We start from the raw sequence: 26989 nt of genomic DNA on the forward strand, positions 1-26989 counted from the left end.
GGATAACCCCTAACACTTTTTTATCTAACTGGTCGAAAACAAAAGTACACTTATAAATCTACGGAATGTTGAATCCATCCTGGATGGAAAAATTGAGGTGGTCCATAACTTCAGGTACTTGGAGTCGGTGCTCAGCAAGGAAGATTATCAATGCCAACTTAATAGACGCATCAAGTCTGTCAAAAGAGCACTCTTCAAATATGAGCAACTTCAATCTATTATTTATTGAATTCTATAGAAAATAATGCAGAAAATGATGGCGTTGCCGAGGATAGAAGTAAGATTGACATGCAAGTACGATTGCCAATTATTGGCTCGTAAGGGTTTATGTATTTGATGAGGAGAAAAACTGTCGCCAAAACAAGTCCATTTCGCCGAAGTGAATAAAACCTAATGGCAAGGTTTTAAGATCCCATCACAGGACGATTGATATTAATTTGAATCCGTTGTAAATGACGACGGTCCATCCTTAAGGGAAAGGTGGGCCCGCTTACATACCATATACTTTTCCCGTGATGATGGACCGTCGTCCATTTGATAATTAACTTTAGCGTATAATATGTGATAACTTCTGAAGAAAATAATGCAGAGAATGATGACATTGCCGTGAATAGAAGTAAGGTTGACCTGCAAGTACAGTTCAAAGTTTTGTTGGCCTGGAAGTCTTGAATAAACTAAGTATTGATTGTATATGTCGCAGTCCTAGGCAGATAGTCAAATTTCTATGGTTTACAAATACTTGTATGTTTTTGACGAGGAACTGTCGAGTTTCCATTGTTTTGAAAGTACTTCCAATATTTCAAGTATTCACCAAAACTACCCCAACTAATTTTGTATTTTGCCCTCCAAATGCTCCTCACATATTTCAACTTTCCGAATTTAAAAAGTGGTATTATATGACATGCTGAAAATCCTGAGATGAAAGCTCGTTTAAGGGAACCAGATTTGATTTATTTACAATTGTATGATGCCAATTTTTACAGGATATCCTTATCAACTTGAGAGAATAATTTTTTTTTCTAAGATTATCAAAATAATCAGAATTTCAATCGAGGTAAGATTACTTGACTATTTGCCTCGGCATTTGACAAAATGCCTGCTTTGACTATTAGCCTACGACATAAATGTATATTTGATGAAGGAAAAAATTGTCGCCAATTCAAGTCCATTATACCGAAAAGAACAAAATAAAACGCAAGGTTACAAAATCCCATCATAGGGCGATTCGGGTTGAGTCCTTAAAATTCTGCCGATAGCTGGTCGACGTGCGTCTCGGCGCTAATACGCGATGAGGAGTAATGAATGAGTGTGACCCGGGGCCCGGGGAGTCGGCACTGGGTCAAGGATGAGTATCGCCCCCCCGGCCGCGGCCGCGCGTAAGAGAGTAAGAGCACGTGAGTATTTCTGCCGCGGGCCGATTAGCCATAAGCTCCATTGATCTCGGCTCGCACCTCCGCCTCCGATGCGATGCGATGCTCCGATCGGAGAAACCGAAATCGCAACCTTCGCGCACCGTGCTGTGCTGGTCGCGAAACCCGTCTTGTCGGGTGAACGAACCGTTAGGCGCTTGGATACTTTCCCCGCAGCGCGCATGTTTGTCGGGTGCGCCAATAAATTCCGAGTCCTTGTTACGGTAATCCTTCCATAATTGGCGTCACATATCCAAATTGCAGTGATCACGATAGGTTGCGATTTGATTGGCGGAGGTATCTCGATTTTATCAACGTCGATTGATTACAATATTATTGCAAAAAAATTGCGATTTCATCGACGGCGATCCATCGCGATGGTATCGAACAAATAATCTTGATGGATGGAAATAAAATCTCGATTTTATCGAATGCGATTACACGGGATAAAATTGCGATGAGATCGAGGTTAATAGCTCAAATTTTGATGATATTAGCGATTTTATCGCCCCCCCCCCCAAAAAAAAATAAGAATAAATGAAAAGAACACAAGAATAAAAAGAAATCGCAACTAAATTCGAAATTATTGAAAAATGCTACTTGGGTATCGAATTCATTTTCAATCTTCAAAAATATCAATTGCACCAAATTTTGAAAATTAGAACTGAGATTCTTGAATTCCGTATCAATTTTCCTCAAAAATAATAATTGGACAGCATTTTGCAATCTAGAACTGCAATTTCTAGCTCATCCATGGAAGCACCTATCTCCGTTGGGAAATTAATGGGACACGAGCTCTTTGTACAATGAGCCAGATACTGCAGTTCCTAATTGCAAACTTTGTCCAGAGAACAACTGATGAGATGAAGTTCTGATGCTTCAAGAAAAAAAAAGTATGTTATGCCCAGACTCACAGAGATTAAATTTCATGGTTGTAGGTAGACGCTTTTGTGCCTGATGGAGAATGGCTGGATATTGTTAGATTCGTAAAATCACAATAACCGCCTCGTATTCTGGTACAGTGTGGAAAGTGTTTTAAGATCATATCATTCCCTAACTTATCAAAGTTAATTACATCATGATTCCTCAAACATAATTCTTTACAAGGATATTTTTGAGCACGAAGTCTTCATAAATTGAAGAAATACGATGTTAAGGCTAGAACAAAAAATTTCAAGGTTCTGCTATAGAAGTTTCCGGTTATTTCCTGCGTTTCTTACTTTCTTTTTGGCGTTTCAAGAACTAGTCACCATGTAAGGGTGAGTAGGTAAAGAAATATAACCTTTAAAGTAAAAAGAAAATTAAATGATTTGAATTCGTCACTGCAGACGAAGTATTTGAAAATATTTTCATCAAAATTTCAAGTATCAATAGTCAGTATACGATGAAATTGAGAGGGAAATAATTCTGTCAGTAGGAGAGGAAAATGAATTGAGTCATTCACCGCGGAGACGAGAGCACTGCATGAATCTCACACCAAATCGGTGAAGTGAACTTGTGCCAAAGCAAAACGGTATCCCATTTTTCAGCTTTAAAATATGAAAATCCTAAAATGAAGTCGAGTCATCATATTATTAGCATTTCTAATCAATGATATTTCTACGGCAATAAACGCGATTGTACACACGTGCGACTGACTCGATACATTTTTTACAACCGATCGTTTCATCTTATCGCTGGGATTTCCTTCTAGAGTTCCGACGTTGTTAAACACGAGTATGACGGACATTGTAACCACTGATAGCCGCGCAAGTTGTGTTTTCCTTAAGGCTGTTCTCATTGATTGATTACATTTACCTGACTTTTCTTCGGATTTCAACTTTATCACACTAGAATTTAAATAGAGACGGAAGACCGGACACGTGACCGAACAAAGCAACGCTTGTTTCTTGCATGTGTTAGAGTAGTACATTTTAGCTCTCAGCACGGTATTCCCCAATTTAAGGAGGAAGTGCGAAAGATTGTCAGAATTTTGAACACTTACAGTTCATCATCTGACGACGAGAAGAGAGATGAAATGAAATGAAATAAAAAAATGCATTAAAGAATAAGAAAAGATTTATGTTCAATGACTCGATTCCGATTTTTTTTAAATACGATTTTAAGATTTTAACTACGTAGATTCAATTTCAATACCACTCAGTTGGATTTACCATTATATTAGCAAGATTATCACACAAAAATGGTAAAAATACCACATTCAGATGATTATGGCTATTGGTGGCTACTAATAATGAAGACTTAACGTTGAGAACCACTAAGTTTGAAAATTACTTCTAAATTATTTCTAAGTGTAATGTTGAATTGTGACTGGAAAATTACCAGCTTTGTAATACAAAATTGTATTCATGGGCTTTCTTAATATGACAATGAAACAAACGCGAGACTGCTTAAAGATAAGAAGCTGTTTAAAACACTACGAATGTCGCTCGAAAATCCGTGCGACAGTCAGCCGTCATGAGAGGTGATCTATCTTAGAGACCTTGCACTGCTATCTGTGCTATTGTGTTAAAGATACTTTCGGAAGTACACGCTCAGAGTCGCCTAATGGTGACACATGACCAAAAAGTTGAACAATCGGTTTAGTATTCCTGCACTAATTGGCAAAAACTTGATTGGCAAAGTGGTCACCCTGGCATTCGTTACTCATCATTCTACGAAATTGTATTTATTACTTGCTCAAAAGTATTCATAACGCGAAAAGTAGCGTTGAAAACAGAGTGCAGCTTCTTCCTCACTCGATGAAAGACAATATACATTGAAGACATCGCACTGTTATCTCCTCTATTGCGTAGGAGTTACTTTCGGAAGACACCGTTTATGCAGATTCGCCTTACGATGACTCATGACCAACAAGCTGAACAATCGGTCAAATTGATAAAAAATTGCCAATTAGCTTGCTTAGCAAAATGCTCACCCTGTCGTTGACTGAACAAAATTGCATTCACCTATTGCGCTCAAAACCCATGATTTCACGAAATATCGCGTTAACAAACGAATTCAGCTTCTGCCGTTGCTTAAGAAAAAAAAGGAAAAACAGAATAAAAAAAAAAAATTCCATTGCATAAATAATTGCTGCAAAGCTTTCAAAATATACGAGAGATGTTGGATGATCCGCCGTCCGTGGCAAGGTACAAATGCACATTGACAACTGAAACAACAGGTTAACAAGTTGAGGCTTTTTCGATAAAAAAGACCGGAACGTTTTGGCTGGAAACACCGCGTCTACCTTCAGTTGGATACGAAACAATAACAATTCAAAAGCATAAAAACTAAGTCCCTGGTTGTACAATATACCTTACCAAAAGGAGATGACTGTCATTTTGTCTAGTTTTGAAAAGGCACAACAGAATTTAATTTTTGTAAACTTTTTTGTCTTTTATCCAACAACGAAGGCTGAGGTGTTTTCAGCCGAGACATCCTGATCATTTACATGAAAAAAATCCTTGATTTCCGCTGTTACAATTCTTTTAGAGGCACTGGAAAAAAAAATACATTGGATCTTGAGTCCAGACTCTTGAGAACATTGACAAGAAAAAATACTATTGATTCAATCGGATTTTTGCTTGAATCAAAACGAAATCCGCTTAAATTAAGAGGCTTGATTCTTGTTTTAAGCTAGATTCGGATTGAGTCAAGAGAACTTTTTCTTTTCGATGTTTTGAAGAGTCTGTACACTAGATCCAATGTGTTTTTCCTCCGTAACGCGAGAGTTCGCAGATCGCGACGAACCCGTGACGGGATGGCGAGACGGAATTGTCGTCGGTCGGTGTCGCGAACTCGGGGCTCGGCGTGGCCGCCGGACGGAGACCAGACGCGCGCCCGCGGCCCCGGCTTGAGTGGGTCTCGAGTGCAGTGCAATTACCGCGCGGCACACGTCCGCCCTGCCGCCAGATCAACCACCGCGCCGCCGATGACCGTCTCGTCAACGCCGGGCCCGAGAGAGAATTTATTTATTTGTTGCTTAAAAACGTGAGACAAATAGGTGAAAAAGGCTTTAAAAAACTACAAAACATGAAGCATGGGACGTTTCGGGGTGGTTTCAATCTCTTCCTCGACCAGGTTACACACTTGGACCAACCGCAGTTTACACACTTGGTGTAATTTAACTCTTTGTTGCATGAGCTAATCGTTGATTTTGGTGAGATCTACATTGTAGAGTATTTTTTCGACAATAGATTAAGTTGAAATCGATTTTTGTAGTAATTTTTTTAAGTTAGGAGATCAGACTTATAATGCTCCCCAAAAATCATTTCTTGCTTTGATTCAATTTAATACTCCAGCATAGAAATAAAGCTGAAAACCATTTGTTTTTTTTATGCAACGCTATGCAATAAAGGGTTAAAACGTGTAAAAAAACTTCAAAATAACGGAGACGTAGAAAAATGCCACCTTTGAACGATGGTGCCGAAGAGCTACGGTCCGGCGGTGCGAGACGCTTTATTAGCGCCTACACGTCTGGAGGAATACTTCACACATTGCGCAGAACGGCCGTCGGTGCGTCCGGAGCTAAACGCTTGTTGGCGCGCCTACAAGAGTGCTAGAATACTTCACACATTACGCAGAATGGCTGTCGGTGCTGAACGCTTTTTGGCGCTTACGAGAGTGCCGGAATACTTCACATATTGCGCGTACACCACGGTGCGCACTCTGATCATTGAAAATTCCTGATTTCTCGGTGGCGAACACACGGCTGTGTACACAATTTTCAACAGGTGTGAACCGCGAGCCTGCAGCCTGATTATTGAAATTTTGTGTTTGTCGGGTCGACATAGATGACATCTAGGTTAAGAGGCGGAGCGTGATTGGTCGGCTATGTCTTATCACTGCTTTGTCGTGCCTATGTCAGGTGGAACTCGTTGATGAAATTGTTGACCTCGATTTTTGGATATTTTCATAAGAAATAAGGATCTTGAATCTAATGTGTTGACTCTTGAAGATTTGACAAGTAAAAATGCTCTTGGCTCAGTCGGATTTTTGCTTGAAGCAAAAGGAAACCTTGATTAAATAAAGAGGCTTTTCTCTCGATTCAAACAAACTTCCAATTAGATCAAGCGTATTTTTCTTCTTCTTCATTTACAAATTTATCAAAAGTTTGGACTCAGAATCCAATAGACTTCTTCCCAGTGATAAGGTAAAAAAATGCGCCTAAATAGTTGCATGCACCCATTAAGGTTCACTTTTCATAATTTTCCGGGGGAGGACCCCAAAACCCCCTCATGTGCATTTAAACTAACATGAAAGTTAACTCTATCCTTTGCAAACCGTTTGAGTTTGCTAGGCAAGTCTTAGACCGACCTTCGACACGGTACCGGGTACCTGTCGCAAAACTCGAAAGACTCGCAAAACACAGCCATCACTCCCGCCTTTTCTCGGTTCGAAGACAGTCCGGCGTGTGGACGCCAAATCAGGGAGTAAATTTCTCGCAAACGAATGTTTCATTTCGAAGATAAGGAATTGATCGAAATGCGCGGCAACTGAGAGGACTGAGGAGCATCAACCACTCGACCTTGGCACTGAATCATATCCAAGCAAACAACTTGAGCTGAAAAAAAGCTCAAGACACTGTCGTTCCCCAGGAGCTTTCTAGCATAACACAAGATTGCCGAAGAAATCGAGAGAGAAAACAGAAGTTCACGGGACGAGAAACCGAAAAATTCGGTCAAGAGAACCAAATTTTAGTTACTGTATTCGGCAGTAAATATCCATACTGGGACTGAAGAATCAAAGCTTGTAATAGACAAACTAAGACGCATATACTTTACCAAAGAAAAGCGAGGAAACCGCCATAGTCCAGTTACTCCATAGAAAGAAACAACATAAAACGGAACTAAGACCGCAAATAATAAAAAGAAACATATAAAATAAGATAAGAAACCCGGGACGTTTCGCAGGGATCATACCCGCATTTTCAACCGGCAAAACAAGAAAATTAAAAGAAAGACACTGGGATCACACCCGCATTTTCAACCGGCAAAACAAGAAAATTAAAAGAAAGACACTACGAGCCTCACCGTTCTTATTGTGAGACTCACAATAACAACGTGTGTAGTCTCACAATAACAACGGTGAGGCTCATAGTGTCTTCCTTTTAATTTTCTTGTTTTGGCGATTGAAAATGCGGGTATGATCCCTGCGAAACGTCCCGGGTTTCTTATTTTATTTCATATGTTGCTTTTTATTATTTGCGGCCTTAGTCTCGTTTTAAGTTGTTTCTTTTTCAGTGTTTCGGGCCGATTAAGTTGTTTTTCTATCATTGTTACTTCATAGTCTATACCGAAGGGGCGGCGTTGAATGATCGAACTCCGATTATTCCCCATTTGAAGCTATGGTAAAAGATAGATTATTGAGGTGTTAATTGAAAAAACCCTGTTTCTCGATCCTTTATGATAGGTTTAAACGGCAGATAAATCGATATGTCGCGAAGCACGCCACGCCACTTGTTTAAACATTGCCCTTATGGTTACTTAGTGCGATCATATAATTGATTTGTTATTAGTTCTTTCCGAAATGAAGTGCGTAAGCGATAAAAGCAGTTCGTTTGCAAAGACATTGCGGCACACTTACTTGGGTACATTAATAGAGCTACAATGTAAAATATTGTAAAATGACTGAATCAAGGGCTCTCGCATCGAGAGAAATTAGGACAATGGATTTACTTACGGACACCAAGAATTTTGGGTTCATGTAACAAGTCATAAAGTTAATAAGAGATTCATACCTGCAACAAAGGAGAAGATTCAAGGAAATGATTAGTTTATAAAAACGATGACAACAGCAAAATACTAAAATTACGATTTCGACCTTGAAAAGAGAGAGCAAGTCTCCATTTCCCAGTGCACATAAACATACAAATTTGATCTAGTTGAGTCTGTTCACATTTCTGTTCATTTAATTAATTAGTTATTTTATTTTTGTTTAGGCAACTCAAGAGTGGGGAAAGTGCCGCTGAAGCCAAGCCACTACCTAACAGAAAATGGTGAGTTATACATACACATATTATTAAGTCGTAAGATCAATTGAATGTCAACAATCACTTTCACCGTTCAAAGACTGCCACACACAGGATGGCCCGGTAATTTTTAACAAGTATACCGACCATATTCCTCGTAAAAGTTCCTGGTTACGGCTAATAAAAGGAAAATAATCAAAATTTCATAAAATGGGAGATTCTGATGTTCTTGATGTCGCTGAATTCAAATTGACTTCGAATCGTTTCAATCTGCAATTTACAATCGCCACAGATAATGATATTGGTTCTGAGAATATTGAAGCTGCAAAAATCCAAGAAATCTCTGACCGCTTGCCTGGGCTCCTCTCTTTCTACGCGCAACCGCTACGCACTGGATACATGTATTTTAACTACGCAGGTGTGCGTGAAGTATTCGATCTTTGAAGGCATTTTTGGGAAGGTATGTTTTCATTGGTCGCGGTTGGAAAATCACATGCGGCTCTCGCTATTTGAAGATATTTCAATTCTTCGTGGGATACAAATATTTTAACTCCACGGATGTGCGTTAAGTATCTCGACTTTTTAAGGCATTTTGATAATCTGGTGTTTACATTATTCGCGGTTTGAAAATTGAGACGACGAAGTGTGACTCCATTAAGTGTTGAGTTGTAGACTGATTCAACCGTAAACTACCGTTATGGTTAAATCACATTCAACTGCAGGCATTCTCTACTTTGGAGGAGAAAAAAGAAGAAGAGGGAAAACCCCTAAGCTAGCTAATGCAGTTGGAGGCGAGAACACGAAGAATCTTATGAGAACAAAAAGGAAGAGAGCCGTTAGAGCGTTTTTTTGTAAACCACGGTAAGCCCATGCTCTCATCTTGACGCTCATCCCAAAATAAACTTACTTCTCTTATCCGTAACGCTGCAGTATTGTCCACACGGAGAAAAAACCTCGTGTGTGGGACCCGAAGTTTAGGTCATATGGATCTCTGAAGTTTTCAGACTGAGCATCTGAACACTTAAGGTCTAGCTGCCTAGGTTCAGATCACACATCTGAAACTTCAGTCCCTACAGAAGTGCTTCGGATGTGAGAAACGAATTTTCAGATGTGAAAACCGAAGTACTTCAGATGTAAGAACTGAAGTTTCAGATGTGTGATCCAAATCTCAGCAGCTGGACTTCCAAAGTTCGGATGCTCAATCTGAAAACTTCAGAGATCCAAATGACGTAAACTTTGGGTCCCAGGCACGAAGTTTTTTACTCCGTGCACAACCTACTTCTAGGGCCGAACTGAGAGACCGTATTTGTACATTTAAGAAGACTATTGAAACAAAAGAACAGTAGCAGCAATTCCTCATGAGCCTCCTAAAATTTATAATTTTCATTTAGTCATTTCCTTTAATTTTTTTCACCCGACAACAAACGCGGCACTCACAACTCACCGCAAAACTTTTATGCGACTAGCACCTATACCGGCTAAAGAGTGGACCTCTCGATAAAAAAAAGAGACGACAGTAAAACAGTTCCTGGGTTGCAGAATGCAGTCCATATGACCCGTTTAAACGGATTTTCCCGCGCCTCAACGAGATGCTGCTGAATTTCGGCCTCTGAAGAGAATACGGCTCTACGACGAACGAGGCTCCCCGGAGCAGCCGCATAGTGCATTAGTTATTCCGCGGCCGGGCATAATTCCGACCGGAAAGCGAAGCGGAAACAACGCATCCCCCACTGAGTCCCAACGATACATACGCGGTTCCTGCGCGGGGCTGAGGAAAAAGCGCGCGGAGGAGGTGTGAAAGACTAATGGCCCGGGGCGCTCGGGGCCGGGCTGTCTGTCTCTGAATCGGCACAAAGCAGAAGCTCGTAATTCGCCACTCGGAGGAATTTCAAAGACACTCAAGCGCCCGCGCCCGCGGTGTGTGCCCAAGATAAGCGAAATTGCGACTTTCCAGCCGCCCCCGACTAAAAATTCCCGCGGCGCCGCGCCCGCCCGGCCAGGGCGCAATTAAGAAGGCGAGCGTTTTTCGCCGAGGAGGGGTGTTTTCCTTCCGCGCCATCCTGTGCAGTGGACCACGAAAACGAGCGGGCGCCGTATTCGTGGTCTTTTCTTGAAAACTTCTAGAGTAAAAAGAGGAGTTGTTACTTTTAGAAAATAGATGAAAAATTAGGAAGAGCGCATTGGGTATCTGAAATACTCTCCCAACTTCACAACTAAGAAATATGCGTAATTCGAGCTATACCCGCTTCAAAAGCGATACTTTTGCGAAGGTGGTATTTCCTTAGGGAGTTGTTTCATCCCAACCTTACGCACTAGATGCTACACAATATTCAACATGGTGGACGCTGCCGCGCGCAAAGCGTGAGGAAGCAGCATAATCTTTGTGAACATAAGTAAAAAGCAGGGCCGGATTAAGGGGGTGGCCACATGGGCCGCGGCCCATGGCGGCAAATTTTGCAATTTTTTTAAATGCAGGTACAAAAAAATCAGATTCAGAACAAAATTACAAACGAGAAAAAGTGACGAAATCTCTCATTTCCTGAGAGTTTATTAATTCCTAATTTTGTCGTATTTTGGTGATACAAAAGACTGCGCACCTTTAATTACTTGAGTTAAGAGAGAAACCAAACACGTAATTGGCGCGGCGCAGAGAGAAATAATGACGAGGACTTGAGATGAAAAGGAGAAGCCCTCGGCGCGGCGGTCAGCATGTAACACATAGTAGCGCCTACGAGACTGCATGAATACTTCACGCATTGCGTCAAACACAGTACGGTCAACAGCGGTCGGCGCGGCGTGAAACGCACAGTGCCTACAAGACTACATGAATACTTCACGCATGGCGCCAAACACAGTGTGGTCAGCGCGGCACGGCGGCGGAAGTTAAAATCATTGAACCAAATTTATGTTTGTTCTTTTTTAATTTTTTAGTTCATTACTTATAAATGAAAAGCCTTGTCCACACAGAGATAGGTTTACGGAGCTTGACTTTCGCGCAAGGTTCCATGAACATTTGCTAGTAGTGTTGACAGGGCTTACGCAAAAAGTGTGTCCAACACGAGTGAACGCGTCTTATGCACTCTTCTCCCTCCGGCACGTTCACTTGATGGTTTACATTGATGTTTCAAAATGAATGAGAAGAGGGCGGCAAAATACAGGCGGCCCATGGGCGGCAAGTAGGTAAATCCGGCCTTGATAAAAAGTGTACATTTACACGCCGATTCATGGTCTTTTCCTAAAAACTTCAGCTAGAGCAAAAAGAGGAGTTGTTACTTTTAGAAAACGGCTCAAAAAGTACGATGAGTGCATACGGAATCTGAAATACACTCCCAACTTCACAACATGCGTAAGAAATATGCGTTATTCGAGCTACCCGCTTCAAAAGCGATACTTTCGCACATGTAAACATTTCCCTACTTGTACCATCCTACTCTTGCAAACGGATGCTACACAATATTCAACATTGAGAACGTTACCGCGCGCAAATCGTGAGGAAGCACCTGTCTTTAACAACGCTAGTAAAAAGTAATTGTAAACACGCTGCTGGTTGATACAGTTAACTCTCATCACGTGTGTTTCGGCTAGTTGGCGTTATGTTCAATATTCACTGTAAAAAATAAAACACATTGGAAGTTTGATAATCACAAGCGCAGCAAAAACGTCAAGTACAGGGAAAGTTTTGCAAATCTACAGCTAGACTTTGAAAATAGACCCTTGCGACGGATACACCAAACAGATTAGTCATGAATATTTCAAAAAAGATAAAATACAAACAAAAATAGATTGCAAATTTTGTAAATTTTAAGGTATGCTCTTATCTATAGCGTTACTTCAAAGATCATCAAATGCCAGTCACTACTGCTCAATTTCTTGTTTCGGCATCATATTATTCCAGTTAGAAAAATGGATAGTGAAAATCCCAATTTCAATATCGCTGAATGCGTCATGACCAGTTCAGCGGGCTATCATTGATATTGTTAGACTAAGCTACGGACAAGAGGACACAGGGAAAATGAAGGTATCCGATTACTTGAAACGGGTGGTTGTTACACACTAAGGGGAAACTGAGCAAACTAGGGACTAACTATGAGGTCTGCCGTGGGTTACTGTTAGTTGGTCCATAACTTACCTCCTCTGTCCATTGCAACCATCCGCTCCTACCAATAGGACACTTCCATCTCCTCTTTGTCTCTGTTATCTATCGTTTTGTCTATAAATTTCAATAATCAGCCTACTATTCGAAGCCCCGGAAGCGAAATTCGAGTCACACCGTCAACTCGCCACCGTTCAAGGCCATCGCGCCCCACGAGGCGTTAACTAGGGGTCGGCGAAGCGGAAAGCAAAAAAAGGGGCGAATTGGAATCGAAACAAGAGCCGGCTCGGCGTTAAAGGAACGATAAAAATGCACGTAGCAGCAAATTAACGGTCACGCCCGTGGAGTCTGGAAGAGCCACCGGGGGGTCAAGGGGAGATTGACCCCTTGCTTGGAATTAAAACGCCGCAAATGCACGTCAACTTCCTGTTGTCACTTTTTCACTTTTTCCGCGGGCACGGCGCCGGGGGCGCGCGCAAAGGCCCAGATAGGGCGGATTAAATGGTGTTTATGCGAGTAATCAAAACTAAATGGGTTACAGTTTCAATTGTGACGAGTGGAGCTCACCTGGCGCGGGGAGCGGCGGAGGGGGGCGGGGGCGTAGCGAGGGGTTTATTAAACCAGCGCGCCGTAATACACTGTACCTGCTTATCTAGCCCATGTTATTAATATGAATGGGACCCACATACGACCCCGCGCCCTCCGCCGAACCCGCCTATCGCCCCCAATAAAATTTCTGACGGCTACTTCAAATAACAGCGCAATTCAATACTACTTTAACTGCCAGTCAAACATTCAAAATGTAAACTGAGAACAAACCTCAACAAAGGCTCCCTCAGGGGTGGTTGGGCGGGGGCCGGGGCAGGGCGATTTTATTGGCATTCCCGCCATGCACGATGCGCCCGTGACACATTACGGTGACGGTCGGGGGGGGGGGGGGGGGGGGGCAATGCCTGTTCTTCACGGAGTGCATTAATTCATTCACATATGCGCTTTAACCCGGGGTTTTAGTGCGGCTCAAATCTCGGGGTCTGACAGAGGTCGCTTCGCTGAACGGACTCGTACTAAAAACCATCCTGCCGTATACAGCTCATGCACCTCTCACCCGTCGTTCATTAAAATTCGCCATAGGTCAAGAAATCTAATGAGGGTGATTGCCACAGATTCACTTACTCTTCTCGTAGAGTAAGGCTTCAGAATTTTAGGAAAATTCGCCAAAAAAAGGTTGACAATTCGATGTGTCTGAAGAGTTTGGTCTCCCTTAAATACCGCATCAGTTAAGAGTACTCGTTTGTACCATTGTGGATTCGCAGGCTTCAAACGTCAACCGACAAAGATACAAGTTTAGTGAAAAGAAGTAGAGAGTAGGATTGAGGGTACAGAAATTAGCGGTATTGATTCTTCTAACCGTTATCCCATGTTGAATCTTTTGATGCGAGAGTGTGATGAAGCGCTTATTCATTCTTTTATTCTGCTACTTTAACAACTTGACTTATGATTTTTGTTAAAAATTAGATGTCTGCACGCACATGTTTGTTTCTGTGGAAGCCAAGTTTCATAAAATGATTGCCTTTTGCTGCTCGCCCCAAAACGATCGAATATAATAATAATTAAACTCCTTCTGTGTAGTTCAGTCTTGAAGCTATTCACATCGTCGATTTACATCACAAAATTGAAAATAAACCTCAACAAAATTTAACAATGTCAAGTCAAAAAAAAACATCAAAACTAGCAATCAAGCGATAGAATATTGATAAAATGTTAAAAAGTCATTCATTACTCAGAGGAGAGTATTAAATTCCTCTGACTCGTGAGTGACTATTTAATATTTTAATGATATTATATTGTTTGACCGTGTGACCTAGTATGGTACTTTTAACTAATTTTTAAATTTAAGAATAGCAATGGTGCATTACAATTTGACCAATATGTTTCCACGGAGAGCGGGTCGTCAAGTAAATCTGTTAAAGAACACCGTTGGATTTCTTGATGGGCTTTTATAAAGAATTTGCTAATCTTAAATGGTCCATCTTTATGTAAAATGTATTTAGATCTTCCGGCAGTTTAATGAGCTTCATCATTGCAAGGTATTGAAGGAGCAGTTGGGGAAGGTAACTAAAGGCGAGTAATTGAAAAAAAGTCTTACAGTGAAGCAAAATAATTCAAGAAGAGAAGCGTGGGTAATAGGCTAAGCGGTGTAGGGAAACGCAACGAAATATCTTTGAAAGTACGTGAGCACTCATAAGCTAGGGGATTTTGGGAACAAAGATTGTTTTTGATATTATGTCAGTCATTTAGGAATTGCCGGAGGGAGTCATGAGAGAGCGGGTGTTAACATACTCGTTCCCACGTATAGGCCTCGCCTTAATTACGTCTGTTAGTTGCTGAAAATAAGTTTACGCCAATCTGAAGTTATATAATCCTGAGGTTTAAAAGTCAAGTTTGTAGTCGTGTTTATTTTTTGGCTACTAGACATTAAAATCTAATTTAAAACGCGCTCGGAATGTTACGTTATGAATTTCTAACATAATCGCTTAATCGGATGGTGATTTCTCTTGTTCTTTTTGGGCACTCTTTGCGCCTCCATGTGTATAAAAGCGAGTTTTTATAAGGGATGTTAGTTGTGTCGTTCTTAATAAAACAACGTTTAATTTTTCTTCCACGCAGAAAGACCTGATATTCTGTTCCCACATTAAAGATGAGATCGATTCCAGTTCAACTTTTTGCTCTTCAGTCAAATTCGACAATACGCCTCGAATTATTTGACTCAAATTGGACGGAATTTTATTAAAGAAATGGTGTGATTGCAACATTACAATCTTTTCCAAATGGCTCTTACTGCCTCTATCCATGACTCTAAACTTATATTTCGTTTTCTCTGGGTTAAGGCCTCATTCAAGTGGATGCACAAGCCGTTTGACTCGATTATAATCTTCAATATGAGAACAAGAATGGTACCATTTTTTCCGTGCAACTTCCTTACTTTTACTAGATATTCTTGAGTGAATAAACTCTGTTCCGGCGAAAAACGTTGTTAACTTCTTTAGGCCCATCCGAAAAAAAGTGTAAATACCCCCAGCGGGCCGACTATTGAAATTGACGGAGAAAGCATAACAGGTGGAAGGGGATGGTTTCAGAAGACACAGGAGGTTGGTAACCGACTAACGGCAACCCACGAGAGACCCTTGCGTCAACAAGGTTCTCCTATAGGAACCACCCATTTCAACCAATCAGGATAGCTCTACACTCCTTATGTCTTCTTTGTCTATCGCTTTGTACATCAATTTCAATAATCAGCCGGCAGCACCCCAACTGGCACCTTTCTATTCGACCAGCGTTTGGAGTACTTTTTTCCCCCTCCCCAGGCGTGAATCATCACAGACTAAAACTCACCAGCGCGTGCGGCCATTCTAACTTACGCAACTGCGCAAGCAATACTTCTTTTCCTCATTGAGTGTGCATTGTTCTTCCCATTATTACCGGTCGGCCGCAGAACGTCCGACCATTGAATTTTACGCGCTTTCAAGACTCACGTTTTTAAGGTGGAGGACGCGCATATCTGTAGACGAGCGTTGCATTCTGAGTCGCAATTTTCATAATACTACGTCCGAACGCGAATGGAAATTTGGACGTGTTCGCGGACTTACCTGTTGCGATAACCTATCATATTTCTTAAACTTTATTTTTTTCTCTCTATATTAAACGAATTTTAGTGGAAAGTGTCATCAATTATTTGGATTATCTATTCCGGTATCCGTGGTATTGAATTTGAAAACACAATGAAGCAGTTGAATGCTTGCAAAGGTTCAAATTCTGGTGACTTATCTCGATAATTGTCAGCGAGTAATGAGAGACAGAAATGGCTTTTTTAGAAGAGGAGGGTGCAGGGAAAGAATTCTTAAAAGTATGTTCGTCTTGAATGGGTCAGTTGCGCTGGTCACAGAATCGTTTTCTGGTACTGAATTCTTGGAAATCAGCTAAAAATATTACGATTCGTGCAAAAAGGAACTTTCCAAGTTGAATATGAACTGATATGGCGTTTTGAAAAAGTCGGTTTATGACGTTATCCACCGCGGACATAAAACCCTTGGTTTCTTCCACCGTGCTTTCATCAGTCATAGGAAAACACATTTGCACTGGTTCCTCGACGTGAAACTCGAGTGTCACTACCGCGGTAGATGTCGTAAAAATCCTGACTTTTCAAAGCGCGAGATCTCTGTAAAAATTAAACATGAATAGTTGCTGTTCAGGCGCATCGTATTATTTACAGCTAATTTAAAAGCGAACGTAAACCCCGTTTCCGAGACAAACGCAACTGATCCATTATGAGGACCTTCTTAAAGATCCTGGGAGTAAAAATGTCTTTTCATTTGGCTCGTGAAAGGTGCCCCGAACGGTGTGGATATTTGGCCTTGGGCTGGAACAACCAGTTTGAGATCCTAAGGGGAGGAATTAGATCCTAAATAATCTATTTCGGTCGACACGTCGAATGTCGGCAGTTTCCGCTCAGTCTCGCAACACGGATGATGGTTGCACTTCGGACCGGGCCGGGCGCGCATTTAGTTTTACGGCGGTTCGTTAGTCCCGTCAAATGGTCATGGTTATTACGGCGACGGAAAAAAGTGACGGAATTTAGGCGAATCAGGGGTGCCCGTAATGCGGATGTCACTCGGGAGGGATGTGTTAATACGTTCAGGTGATGTCACCGGCCCCTTTTTCCGGGGCAAAACAGCGCATAACTGCAGTTGTTTTATATCTCGTCCCGGACTGGCGAGGGGTGGACAATGTACTACTCGACGGATTTTTTTGTTTCATTTTACATCGATTATGGCTAAAATTTACAATGTAATAGGGAAAACCGGTTTCTTCTCACAACTTTCGATTTGGTATCAATGCAGAAAATAAATCACGAGAAAATTTTCTTACTGGCTCAGCACACGGAGAAAAAATTACTGGTGGATATCCTCTAAATGATGGTGCTACTCCAATCTGTTGGATGAAATGGACGTTGTTCAATTAATTTGGGTAGAACTGCAACATTTTGGTTAGTACCCTCATTTATTGGGGCATTAACACAAGTAATTGGAAATGTCCAAGTTGAGACTTACGCTCTTCCTCTTTTTACCGTGCACTAAAACATGGTAACGGTAAAGAAAAGAAAAAATCGAGTCTCAACGCAGCCGAAGATAGAGGACACGTCTTTGGGTCGGGTTTATTAATTTTTCCCTCAAACCTGAGGGGCACCTCATTGGTAGCCTAGGGCGGAGCAACCGGAGCATTGGTAGTTGACGCCTCGCGCCATCGCACCTTCAATTTTGTAGACGTAACACGGGCATCCATGAAGCAAGAATAGTTGTATCTTTGCGCCGTCATCAGTGCGCGACCTTTCCTTCGCACTACTATCACGTTGCGTTACTTCCGTTTGTCTTATTTGTAGTAGTGCTTCTAAGGCTACATCCGCAATACAGCTGGAGATAGGAGTGACGTAATCTGTCCTCTTCTTTTAAATTTTTGAGCCTTCAATTTTGCAGATGCAAAACGGTCATCCATCAAACACGAATAACTCGATGACGAAACTGTAGAACTGCATATCTACGCTTGCGGCGTTGCGGAATTCCTGTCACACTTTATTTTCTACATTAGAAAAAAATAAAGGTCATTTTTCAAAATTACAATGATTTTTCCCCTCTTAATAAAGGATTTTAAGCGAAAATGTCAAGCAATGTTCTTGATTTGGTCTCCTTTAAGAACATGAAATAGAAACGGAGATTATGGAACACCGCAACTGAGGTACGCATTACAGCAGTTTCACCGTCAAATTGTACACTGGAAAAAAAAAACACATTGGATCTCGAGTCCAGACTCTAGAAAAAATTAAGAAAAAAAAATACTCTTGTATCAATCGGATTTTTGCTTGAATCAAAAGGAATTCCGCTTAAATTAAAAGGCTTGGTTCTTCATTTAAGTTAGATTCTGATTGAATCAAGAGTACTATTTCTTGTCGATATTTTTAAGAGTCTGGACTCTACATCCAATGTGTTTTATCCCCAGTGTATCTCTGTTCTGTCATCAAGCCGCGTCTCTTATTTTTAAAATTCGAGAAAATATGTGCTCAAAATATGCTGCAATATGTCCTAATCAAAAATAATTTTGAATAAAAATGAGTAAGAACGTGTTCAAAGTCTCTGGACCGAAATTTTATACACTACAATATTCGAAAAAAAATAAAATAATAATCTTCAAGATAAACCAAACGAGTATGAGAATATAGTTAAATGTGGTGAGCACCTGTTCTCCGGATGATTTACAAGCTGCCTGAGGTCGAAAAACAAGGGGTACTTTCACTCGGCCGAAAGTCTAGCTTCCGAAGTATCTCCGCGGGTGGAATTAAAATACTCCGATCAATTGAAGTTGCCTCGAGTTCAGGACACAAGCGCGAGGAGTAATCGCATTTAGACGCCGGGACTGTGAAAGCGGGGGTACACGCCGATGTAGACAAGGGTGACTTGACGCTCGCAACCCTCTCCCCGACTCGGAGAAGGGGGTCGAGCAGTATTTGTTCTAACGACACTTACAACCAAAATCACTTCTGCCTAACCGAAGTGTTCGTTTCGCGCTCGCTCTTAGCTAAGCGTCGCTGCAAAGCAGCCGCCGGCTGTAGTTTCGAGAGGCCGCGAATTGACTCGCGAATTTGACTTGCAACGACTCGAAATCGACTTCCCGGGTTCCGCTTTGCTTCCGATCAGGGTGTCTTGAACGCACGGTGCGCAATGTCTGGAGGGATCTTTGGGTCTAAATGGACCTTACGACAACGGGAGGAAAATGCAGATACACAGAGGTTGAGAATACTGAAGGTGATGTTGTATCCTTACATACCTGTTCCCAAAATAATTTGGTAACGGTTGGAAATGTAGCCAACGTGCGTTAAAGCAGAAAATAAAATCCAATATAGAGGGAAAAAGCTCGTTCGAGTACAATTTGTCCCCAAAGAGATAAGCTGTTTAATGCAACACTATAGTTGCGACTATTTAGGAAGGCAACTGCAGACGCGTTTCGGGTCTAATCTTGGTTGCCATCTTTGTCATCATTTTGATCGGGATTTGACAGAAATTTGAGCGTGTAACCAGGCCATATACTTAGCGAATCGCTTCGGCGCGCGCACAAAACCTAGGGTGTAATTTGTGTGTAAAACATGGAATTTCATATGCCTGGTCTCTAACCCGTAGATTGTTGGAACAATACAGCTCCATGAGACAAGCATCCTCTTCTCTCTATCTAGTAATCACAACTTCGGTTTATAATGTCAATCCTTATCCGGCATCCGGCCCAACCAATGATCGATGCTGTAAAAGGAGAGTTTTCTCGGCTTTGAGCTACCAGATAAACTTGAAAATGATGTCACAGGAGACGGAAGGACAGGGTCCTCAAATTATTAGTAGTACTTAGTAGTAAAAAAGGACAATAAAAACAAAAAGTGAATGATTAACATCATGTATGACAAAGGGCTGATCCGGCTGCTGGAAAAACTGCCCTCGGAACAATTAAAGCTGAGACTCAGTAACTTCAATAACCAGGGAGTTTATGCGACCCCGTAAAAATGTCGCTTAAGGAGTCGTTACCCGGTGAGATTACGACACCGTTTTAAACAAGTAATTGAAGCGCCAACGGCACAACTTGGACTGGCCCGGAAAGCTACATGGAGAGCCCGGCAGACAGAGCTGCTGTGTTGAGAAAAAACGACATACAGGTATTCAGATGTTGCCTTATGTTCCTGGATAAAATGTTTGTTTTTCCTTGCAATTTTCAAAAACAAATTCCGTTCCAAAAAAAAAAAGAGAGAAAAAAGACGGGCAAAGCTGCTGTGTTGAGAAAGAGCGATGTGCAAGAATGTTGCCATATGTTCTTAGATAACAAATGACCTGCAGATCCTGGCAGTTTTAAAGAAAAAATCAGTCGAAAGAAAGAACCTGCAGTACTTTTGGGACATCCCCTGTAAAAGGCTGAAAATTGCTGAAGAACAGTAAGCAAATATTGCACGTCTATTCATGGTTTCTACCGGGAATACAATTTTTATCAAAAGAAATTTTGCAAGGTGCGGAGGCACAAACTACGTTGTTCCCTCATACAATAGTGCACTGATACAAATTTGCGAAAAATTAATGTGAGTTTTTTGTCATCTAAAATCATCAGAATTCTGTCCGGTCTGAAGGCCTCACCTACTATTGAATACATTATTCTGCTTCTTATTGCATGCTAATCTACTCAGATGACTCGTAGCTTGAAGCAAGTTAATCAGTGCTCATGAGAATAGTAAAATCGAATCGAAAGCAACAAAAATTCCGATTTTGATCGACTTGAACTTAGCCTCAAACTGCCTTGACTTGATAGCTGATACAGCCTAGACGTGAGGCCTCGTTTACTTCTACCTACGAGTTAACTGACTCGATTTGCCTTCGTTGAGAATAATATTTTTCATATTAAGTGAGGATCCCCAGGACGAATAAAATTCTGACTTTAGAGGTTAAAAAACTAACAATAATTTGTCAAAAATTTGAACTTCGTCGGGGGAAATTTGGCAACATATGAAAGTTCGTATACGATGTTTATCGTTAACACGGCAGAGAACTTGACGATTTTCGCGCGGGTGCATCCCGGCAGGCCGCTGCCCCCGCTGAAAATTGAAACGGGAGCGAGCGACGCGACTCCCCGATTCGGGCGGGCAAAATAATTATTCCTAGGCTTTACGAGCCATTAAATTCCCGATCGGAGTAATTTCATCTCGGCCGTTCGCGACTTCGGATTAATGAAAATCAAACTTTCAAACGCCTCGTAAAACGAATAATTAAGTCCGCTTTTTTGTCATTTCCGCGGGGTGGCGGAGCTTGGGGTGAGTTTCCGCTTTCGACGTGGATTCGAACGTTTTGGAATGTTTTTCAGAGCAAATTCGAGAAGACGATTCCAGGATATGCGTGTGTAAAAGGAGCAATACTGAAAAAGGCGAGTAGTTTCAAATTGTTGATGATTTATCATTAGAGTGCCTCTAAGTTCCAGAATAGGTTATTACAAATGGGTTGTTCTGGTAGGTTAATTTTCAGGAAGCAAGTTCTTAAGAAATGTTCGCGTTGTCAAGATGGACGTTAAAGCTTTAGTTTCGTGACAAGAATACACACCCATGATTACGCGTCAACTGGGATCAACTAGGCAGGAAATTGAGAGTTCTTGCCCCTCTGGTTCCTAGCACATCTATGATTGAAACTGTTGCACCTTCATTTCGTAATATTTGGACAGCAGTACGGCCTACTACTGTAATTTCTGTTTTAAACAATGAACGCAAACGCTAGACGGAAAACATGCAAAATTAGTGTCAATAAACGCATGAAAAAATGAAGTATTATTTAACTGAAATACCGCCATTTCTGGTATTTCAACGCTTCAGATCCGTTTTCCGTCTTCCTGCTTGGAACCAATATGCGATTTTCCAAAGCTACGAGTGGCTCCGTTCTCGTATTTAGGTCGAAAAAACCTGAAATGTAGCCTGTGGGACAATTCAGATGCTTTGCCAACCATTTTTTCTCATTAAATTTTAACATTTTTCTTCTTCCATTTCCCAAAATAACAGTGCGTTGAACCTGTAAAATTAGTATCAACGAACACGCGAGCTGAAAATAAAGTGTTAGTCACCTGAAATACCGGTGTTTTCGGTAAATCGACCCTCCTGCGTCTGGGCGCACATCTACCAACTTAGACAAGTATTGCTCTCAGGTTTCTTTCAAAGCTCGAATACACTTGGCTCGTATTTAGGTAGAATAAACCTGAAATGTAGCCTGTGGGATAAGTCAGATGCTTTGCCAACGATTTTTTCTAATTAAATTTTATTATTTTTCTTCTTCCATTCCCCACTATAACAGAACGTTGAACATGTAAAATTAGTATCAACGGACACACGAGCTGAAAATGAAGTGTTAGTCACCTGAAATACCGGTGTTTTCGGTATATCAACCTTCCTGGGCGCACATCTAGCCACTTAGACCCGTATTGCTTTCAGGTTTTTTCAAAGCTCGAATACACTTGGCTCGGTTCTCACATTTAAATGGACTGTCGTTGTGATTTCAGACAACCAATACTGGCTGGACTCGGCGCTGGCGGCGATGCAGCAGAAGCTGGACACGGACCCGATCAGGGGGACGGCCAAGAACGTCATCATGTTCCTCGGGGACGGCATGTCCGTTCCGACCGTGACGGCGGCCCGCATCTACGCCGGCCAGCTGGCCAAAAAGAAGGGCGAGAGCTCGTCCCTCGCCTGGGAGCGCTTCCCCTACTTGGGACTCGCCAAGGTAACAAGTCAACGTCAATCCCCCCCTCCCATGGGGGGAATTTCAATCTGTTGTAGAATCCTTTGATTACATTACAGTACACGAAAAAAAAAGAAAGAGAAAAAAAATAGACCGAACGTATCGGCACATTTCGCCGCTCTTCTGATGTGAGAATGTATCTAAAATCCGCATGAGCCCTGGAAGCAAAAGGATAAACGAAGAACAGGGTTCACGTGAAAGTTGAGATGCGTCCTTACGTCAGAGGAGCGACGATTTCGGTGATTATATTTAGATCGCTTTGCGCGAAAATGAACCAGCGTGATTACAGTAAAGTAAAAATAGTGCATCTTCATAATTATCTATAAAATCTCTCAGAGTATAGCAAAGAGTTTTTCATCCCACTTGTTTTGTGTGCTTGTGTTACTTTTGTGTGCTCGCACAAGTAGTTTTGTTTGACTGTAAAATGTCATATCTTGTGATATAATTTTTCCTCCGGTGGTCCTTTGGGGTTGAGGTGCATATGGATTCATTTTAACACCTTTAAAAACAGCATCAACCAGCATGCCCCTTCAAACTCCTTTGATGCAATAAGAGATACTAATAAAATTCCATAATTAATCCATTAATTTCCTCATTGAAAAGATGATCAAGCCGCAGATGAATCAGCAGAAGTTAGAGGGAAAAGCAATTCTATTCAAAAAGCAAATTTGGGAATTGTTTTTTTTTTTTTTTTGGTGAAAAAGAAGTTGGTCAAGCACTTCATGGAAGTTTGAACTTTCAATTGCCCACTGCCATGACTCTTTTACCTCAAACTAAAAATTGTAAAAAAGATTGTATAGAATTCCTAAATAAAAGGAGCAAGTTTTGGGGAGGTTCTTGTTTGGCCCGCGGAATTTGAGTATCAAGGGGGATTTTTCACGAAACAACACGGCGAGCAATCGTCATTTATTTTTTTATGTATTTAAGGTATTACTCCTTGATTTTAGGCGCTTTATCAATAACCGCGATACGATTGATGTTACAGACATACTGTGTGGACAAGCAAGTAGCTGACTCGGCTTGCACGGCGACAGCCTACCTCAATGGAGTCAAGAATAATTACGCAACCATCGGGGTCAATGCAAAAGTTAAACGAAAAGACTGTGCCGGTAGGTCATGATTTCACCTCTTACAGCACACAGTGGTATAGAAACAGGACAAAAGAAACATATGCTCAGCAGAGGAGGGGAAAGATCATGAGATGACAAAATTACTTTCTGATGGATGAAAAAGTATCCGAAGGTTCCGATATCCGAAGTTCAAGGCTCGTGTTGAGCGAGAACCGATTAATGAAAGAGGTGTTAATGATCATTTTAGGGTCATCTTATATCAAAACGAGTCAATACATTTCTTTCATGATTTTAGGGACTAGAAAAAGTACATCAATTAAGAAGGTGATTAGAAGTGACTTATTTCGTGTAGAACAATAAAATAAAAACGTCATTAATTTTTCCATACGCGGAAAAAAAAATTATCACAATCCCAACTACGTTACACTGCTGGCTGATTTGGGCGCCATATATTACAGTAGTTAAACCAGCCAGATGTATAGTTGGACTGCATTTTGCAATTTGCAACAATAAATTCTGGCTCTTCTGGAAAAACACTTAAGTGTGTAGGCAATTTAAACTAACAGCACATACGTTGTTTTTAAATCCAGCAAGAAATTATAGTTCCAAATTGGAAAATGTAGTCCAGTTGATCCAACCACACTTTCGGCTGTCTCAACCATACCTCTATGGACCTCTGGCTGGAGCAACTACTATAATATCTGGCGTCAAAATCAGCTAGGAGTAGAATTGGGATTGTGATCCCATGTGTGACATGGAAGTAGAATGTATTAAGTGTTTTTCACAAAAATAGGGGTTGAAGTCTTCACTGAGGGTTTAAGCTAAAATACGAAAAGAAATCAATTAGCATTAAAATGTGAGCCACTGTGCGTTGATCGGACCAATGAACTCCTCTGAAAAGTTGATGTGCGTCCGGTTAATACCGGATTTCGTCATCTGGACCGCGGTTGCAAATGTCAAGAATGTTGGCGTCTACTCAGCAAAGAAAAAAAGAGTGACGGTCAATGGTCATACATTTAATTTATTCTTACAAAAAACCTTCATTTGAAAACGGAATAAAAATCGGAGAAAAGACTCCTTCTGCATGTAACATCGATGAGTGTGATTTAGGTTTTGAAAAGAATGTGAGTTTTACTTCACCTACATTCAAAAAACTAAGCTGAAAACCTAATTATTAGAGACATATGAGGCCTTATAAGTAAAAATGGCGGATGTGAAAAATTACCATTTCGAAACACGCTTAAAAAACTGTTTTGTTCACACAAAAATTTAATATGTTCGGCTCTGGCATAATGTACCGATCTCGAAGATCACATCTCAAGGGTTTTCTCAAAATTTTATTGATGCCAAAACAGTTTTTTTAATGTGTTTCGAAAAGTTAATTTTTCACATCCGCCATTGTTACATATAAGTCCTCGTATACGGATACGGAGTACAGCTCAGCTTGAAGAGAGACAATTTAGCTAGAAATTTGGTCCCCAAGTCGAGAGAAAATGGACAAAAAAAGATTTAACTAGTGGGATTTAAGGGTTCACTTCCGATGTATTTAATGGGTATTCAGAAGGGCCTTCTGCGATTTGGTCATTTTGAAATTCATCTTCAGGACCAGTGGCTTTGCTTTGGGAACAATCTATGAGGACTATTTACCAAGCTCTACTTGTACGTATTCACCCCTCCCCCTGAACATGGTGTGAAACGTGATATCAAGACGGCCCTCACGTAAGAGCGGCGAATGCCATATGAAAACTGAGGTCAAATATGCTATTTTGAGCACGGCTGGAAGACGCAAACACTAAACTGGACAATTCAGATGCACCTCCTCCGCATCATATTCATCGCTTGATACGTGCGCATTTGTCAGAGGCTTCCGCGTAGTGCGGAATATTTAAAACGAGCATACTCCTCGATAACAATTTGATGCCGTGTGTTTCACATGCAAGAAAGTTCCCTTCACAGATACTATCTCACAGGATTTTTGCCATGCCATTATTTTACTTTAAGTTTAATCTCAACTTCATCCTCGACGAGAAATTAAGAGTGTCATTATTTCAAAACAGAAGGTGATTCTATTGAGCCACACACGAGCAATCAGCTCGTGCCGCAATTTTGTATCTTCTCTTTCAAACTACCGATTTCAGCAACTGTAGGATCAGTATTGATGATTGGTTTCTTCTTGATATGTCTGGCACGATCAGCATAGCGCAGAGTGCTTATCGTTTCATCGCACACACAGACTACTTAGGCGTTATGCACCACACAGTGTTTAACAACTACCTAATAGGCGACCAACTTTCAGGGTTTTTTTTATTGCTGAAAACAAACGGAAAAGTTCTTAATCCTCGAAGATGCATGCGTGCTTCTCGAGTTAAGGGGAGTTCAATTTTAGAAGAAAAAAATACAGAACGCGTTTGGTTATGACGTCACAGTGGCTATCTTAAATATCGAAACCCAAAAACAACTGTGGATTCGTAAAGAACTCACCAAGAGCTTAAAAAACGGTTTTTTCGTTTTTTTCGTAAAACACTTTCTGAACAGCCGTTCCGGCGCAGGTTCTCAAAGTGTCAACCAAATTGACGTCCAAACTGATGACGCCGTTCCTTCAAACTAATAGGGAGCTGGGGCTCCGATTCCTTGGATTCCTCAGCTCAGTCGTTCAGCTCAAACGTTCACCATCTTGATGGCTACATGTAGCTAAGTAAGCTAAATTTTGACAAAAGCCCGCCCTGGTAGGGTTTATATGGGAGTGAGACATTAAATTTTACTAATAAAGTTTACGATTCTGTGGGGCAGGTTCGAAGGACGCTGCCAACCGGACGGCCTCGATCCTAAAATGGGCCCAGGACGCCGGGAAGGCGACCGGGGTGATCACGACGACCCGGGTGACGCACGCGTCTCCTGCAGGGACCTACGCGCACACCTCCGAGCGGGACTGGGAGTCCGACTTCGACATCGCCAACGACACCGAGGTCAAGGGCGTCGACTGCCACGACATCGCCAAGCAGCTCATCCTCGACGATCCCGGAAGGAACATCAAGGTGCGTATCTGCCATCGAGCGTTCACCCTCATGCTCCTGACTTCGGTCGTATTGACCCAGATATTAGTAAATACGCGA

At 41.4% G+C, this 26989-nt stretch overlaps 2 protein-coding genes across 6 annotated transcripts in view; one reads left to right on the forward strand and one right to left on the reverse strand.

Moving 5' to 3' along the window:
* Positions 1 to 26989, reverse strand: part of LOC109042662 (Dpr-interacting protein beta) — a 404914-nt gene that overhangs the window by 161497 nt on the left and 216428 nt on the right. The gene's annotated exons all lie outside the window — the stretch shown is intronic.
* Positions 1 to 26989, forward strand: part of LOC140224873 (alkaline phosphatase-like) — a 51568-nt gene that overhangs the window by 11173 nt on the left and 13406 nt on the right. For all 3 annotated transcript variants that reach the window (XM_072301782.1, XM_072301780.1, XM_072301781.1), the window contains exons 3-6: positions 8332 to 8388; positions 22568 to 22788; positions 23792 to 23915; positions 26667 to 26911. In XM_072301782.1, the coding sequence (XP_072157883.1) occupies positions 8332 to 8388; positions 22568 to 22788; positions 23792 to 23915; positions 26667 to 26911 (647 nt within the window). The remainder of the gene's footprint in view (positions 1 to 8331; positions 8389 to 22567; positions 22789 to 23791; positions 23916 to 26666; positions 26912 to 26989) is intronic.

The sequence above is a fragment of the Bemisia tabaci genome, chromosome 6 (genome assembly GCF_918797505.1).
Source record: "Bemisia tabaci chromosome 6, PGI_BMITA_v3".
NCBI classification, from domain to species: domain Eukaryota; kingdom Metazoa; phylum Arthropoda; class Insecta; order Hemiptera; family Aleyrodidae; genus Bemisia; species Bemisia tabaci.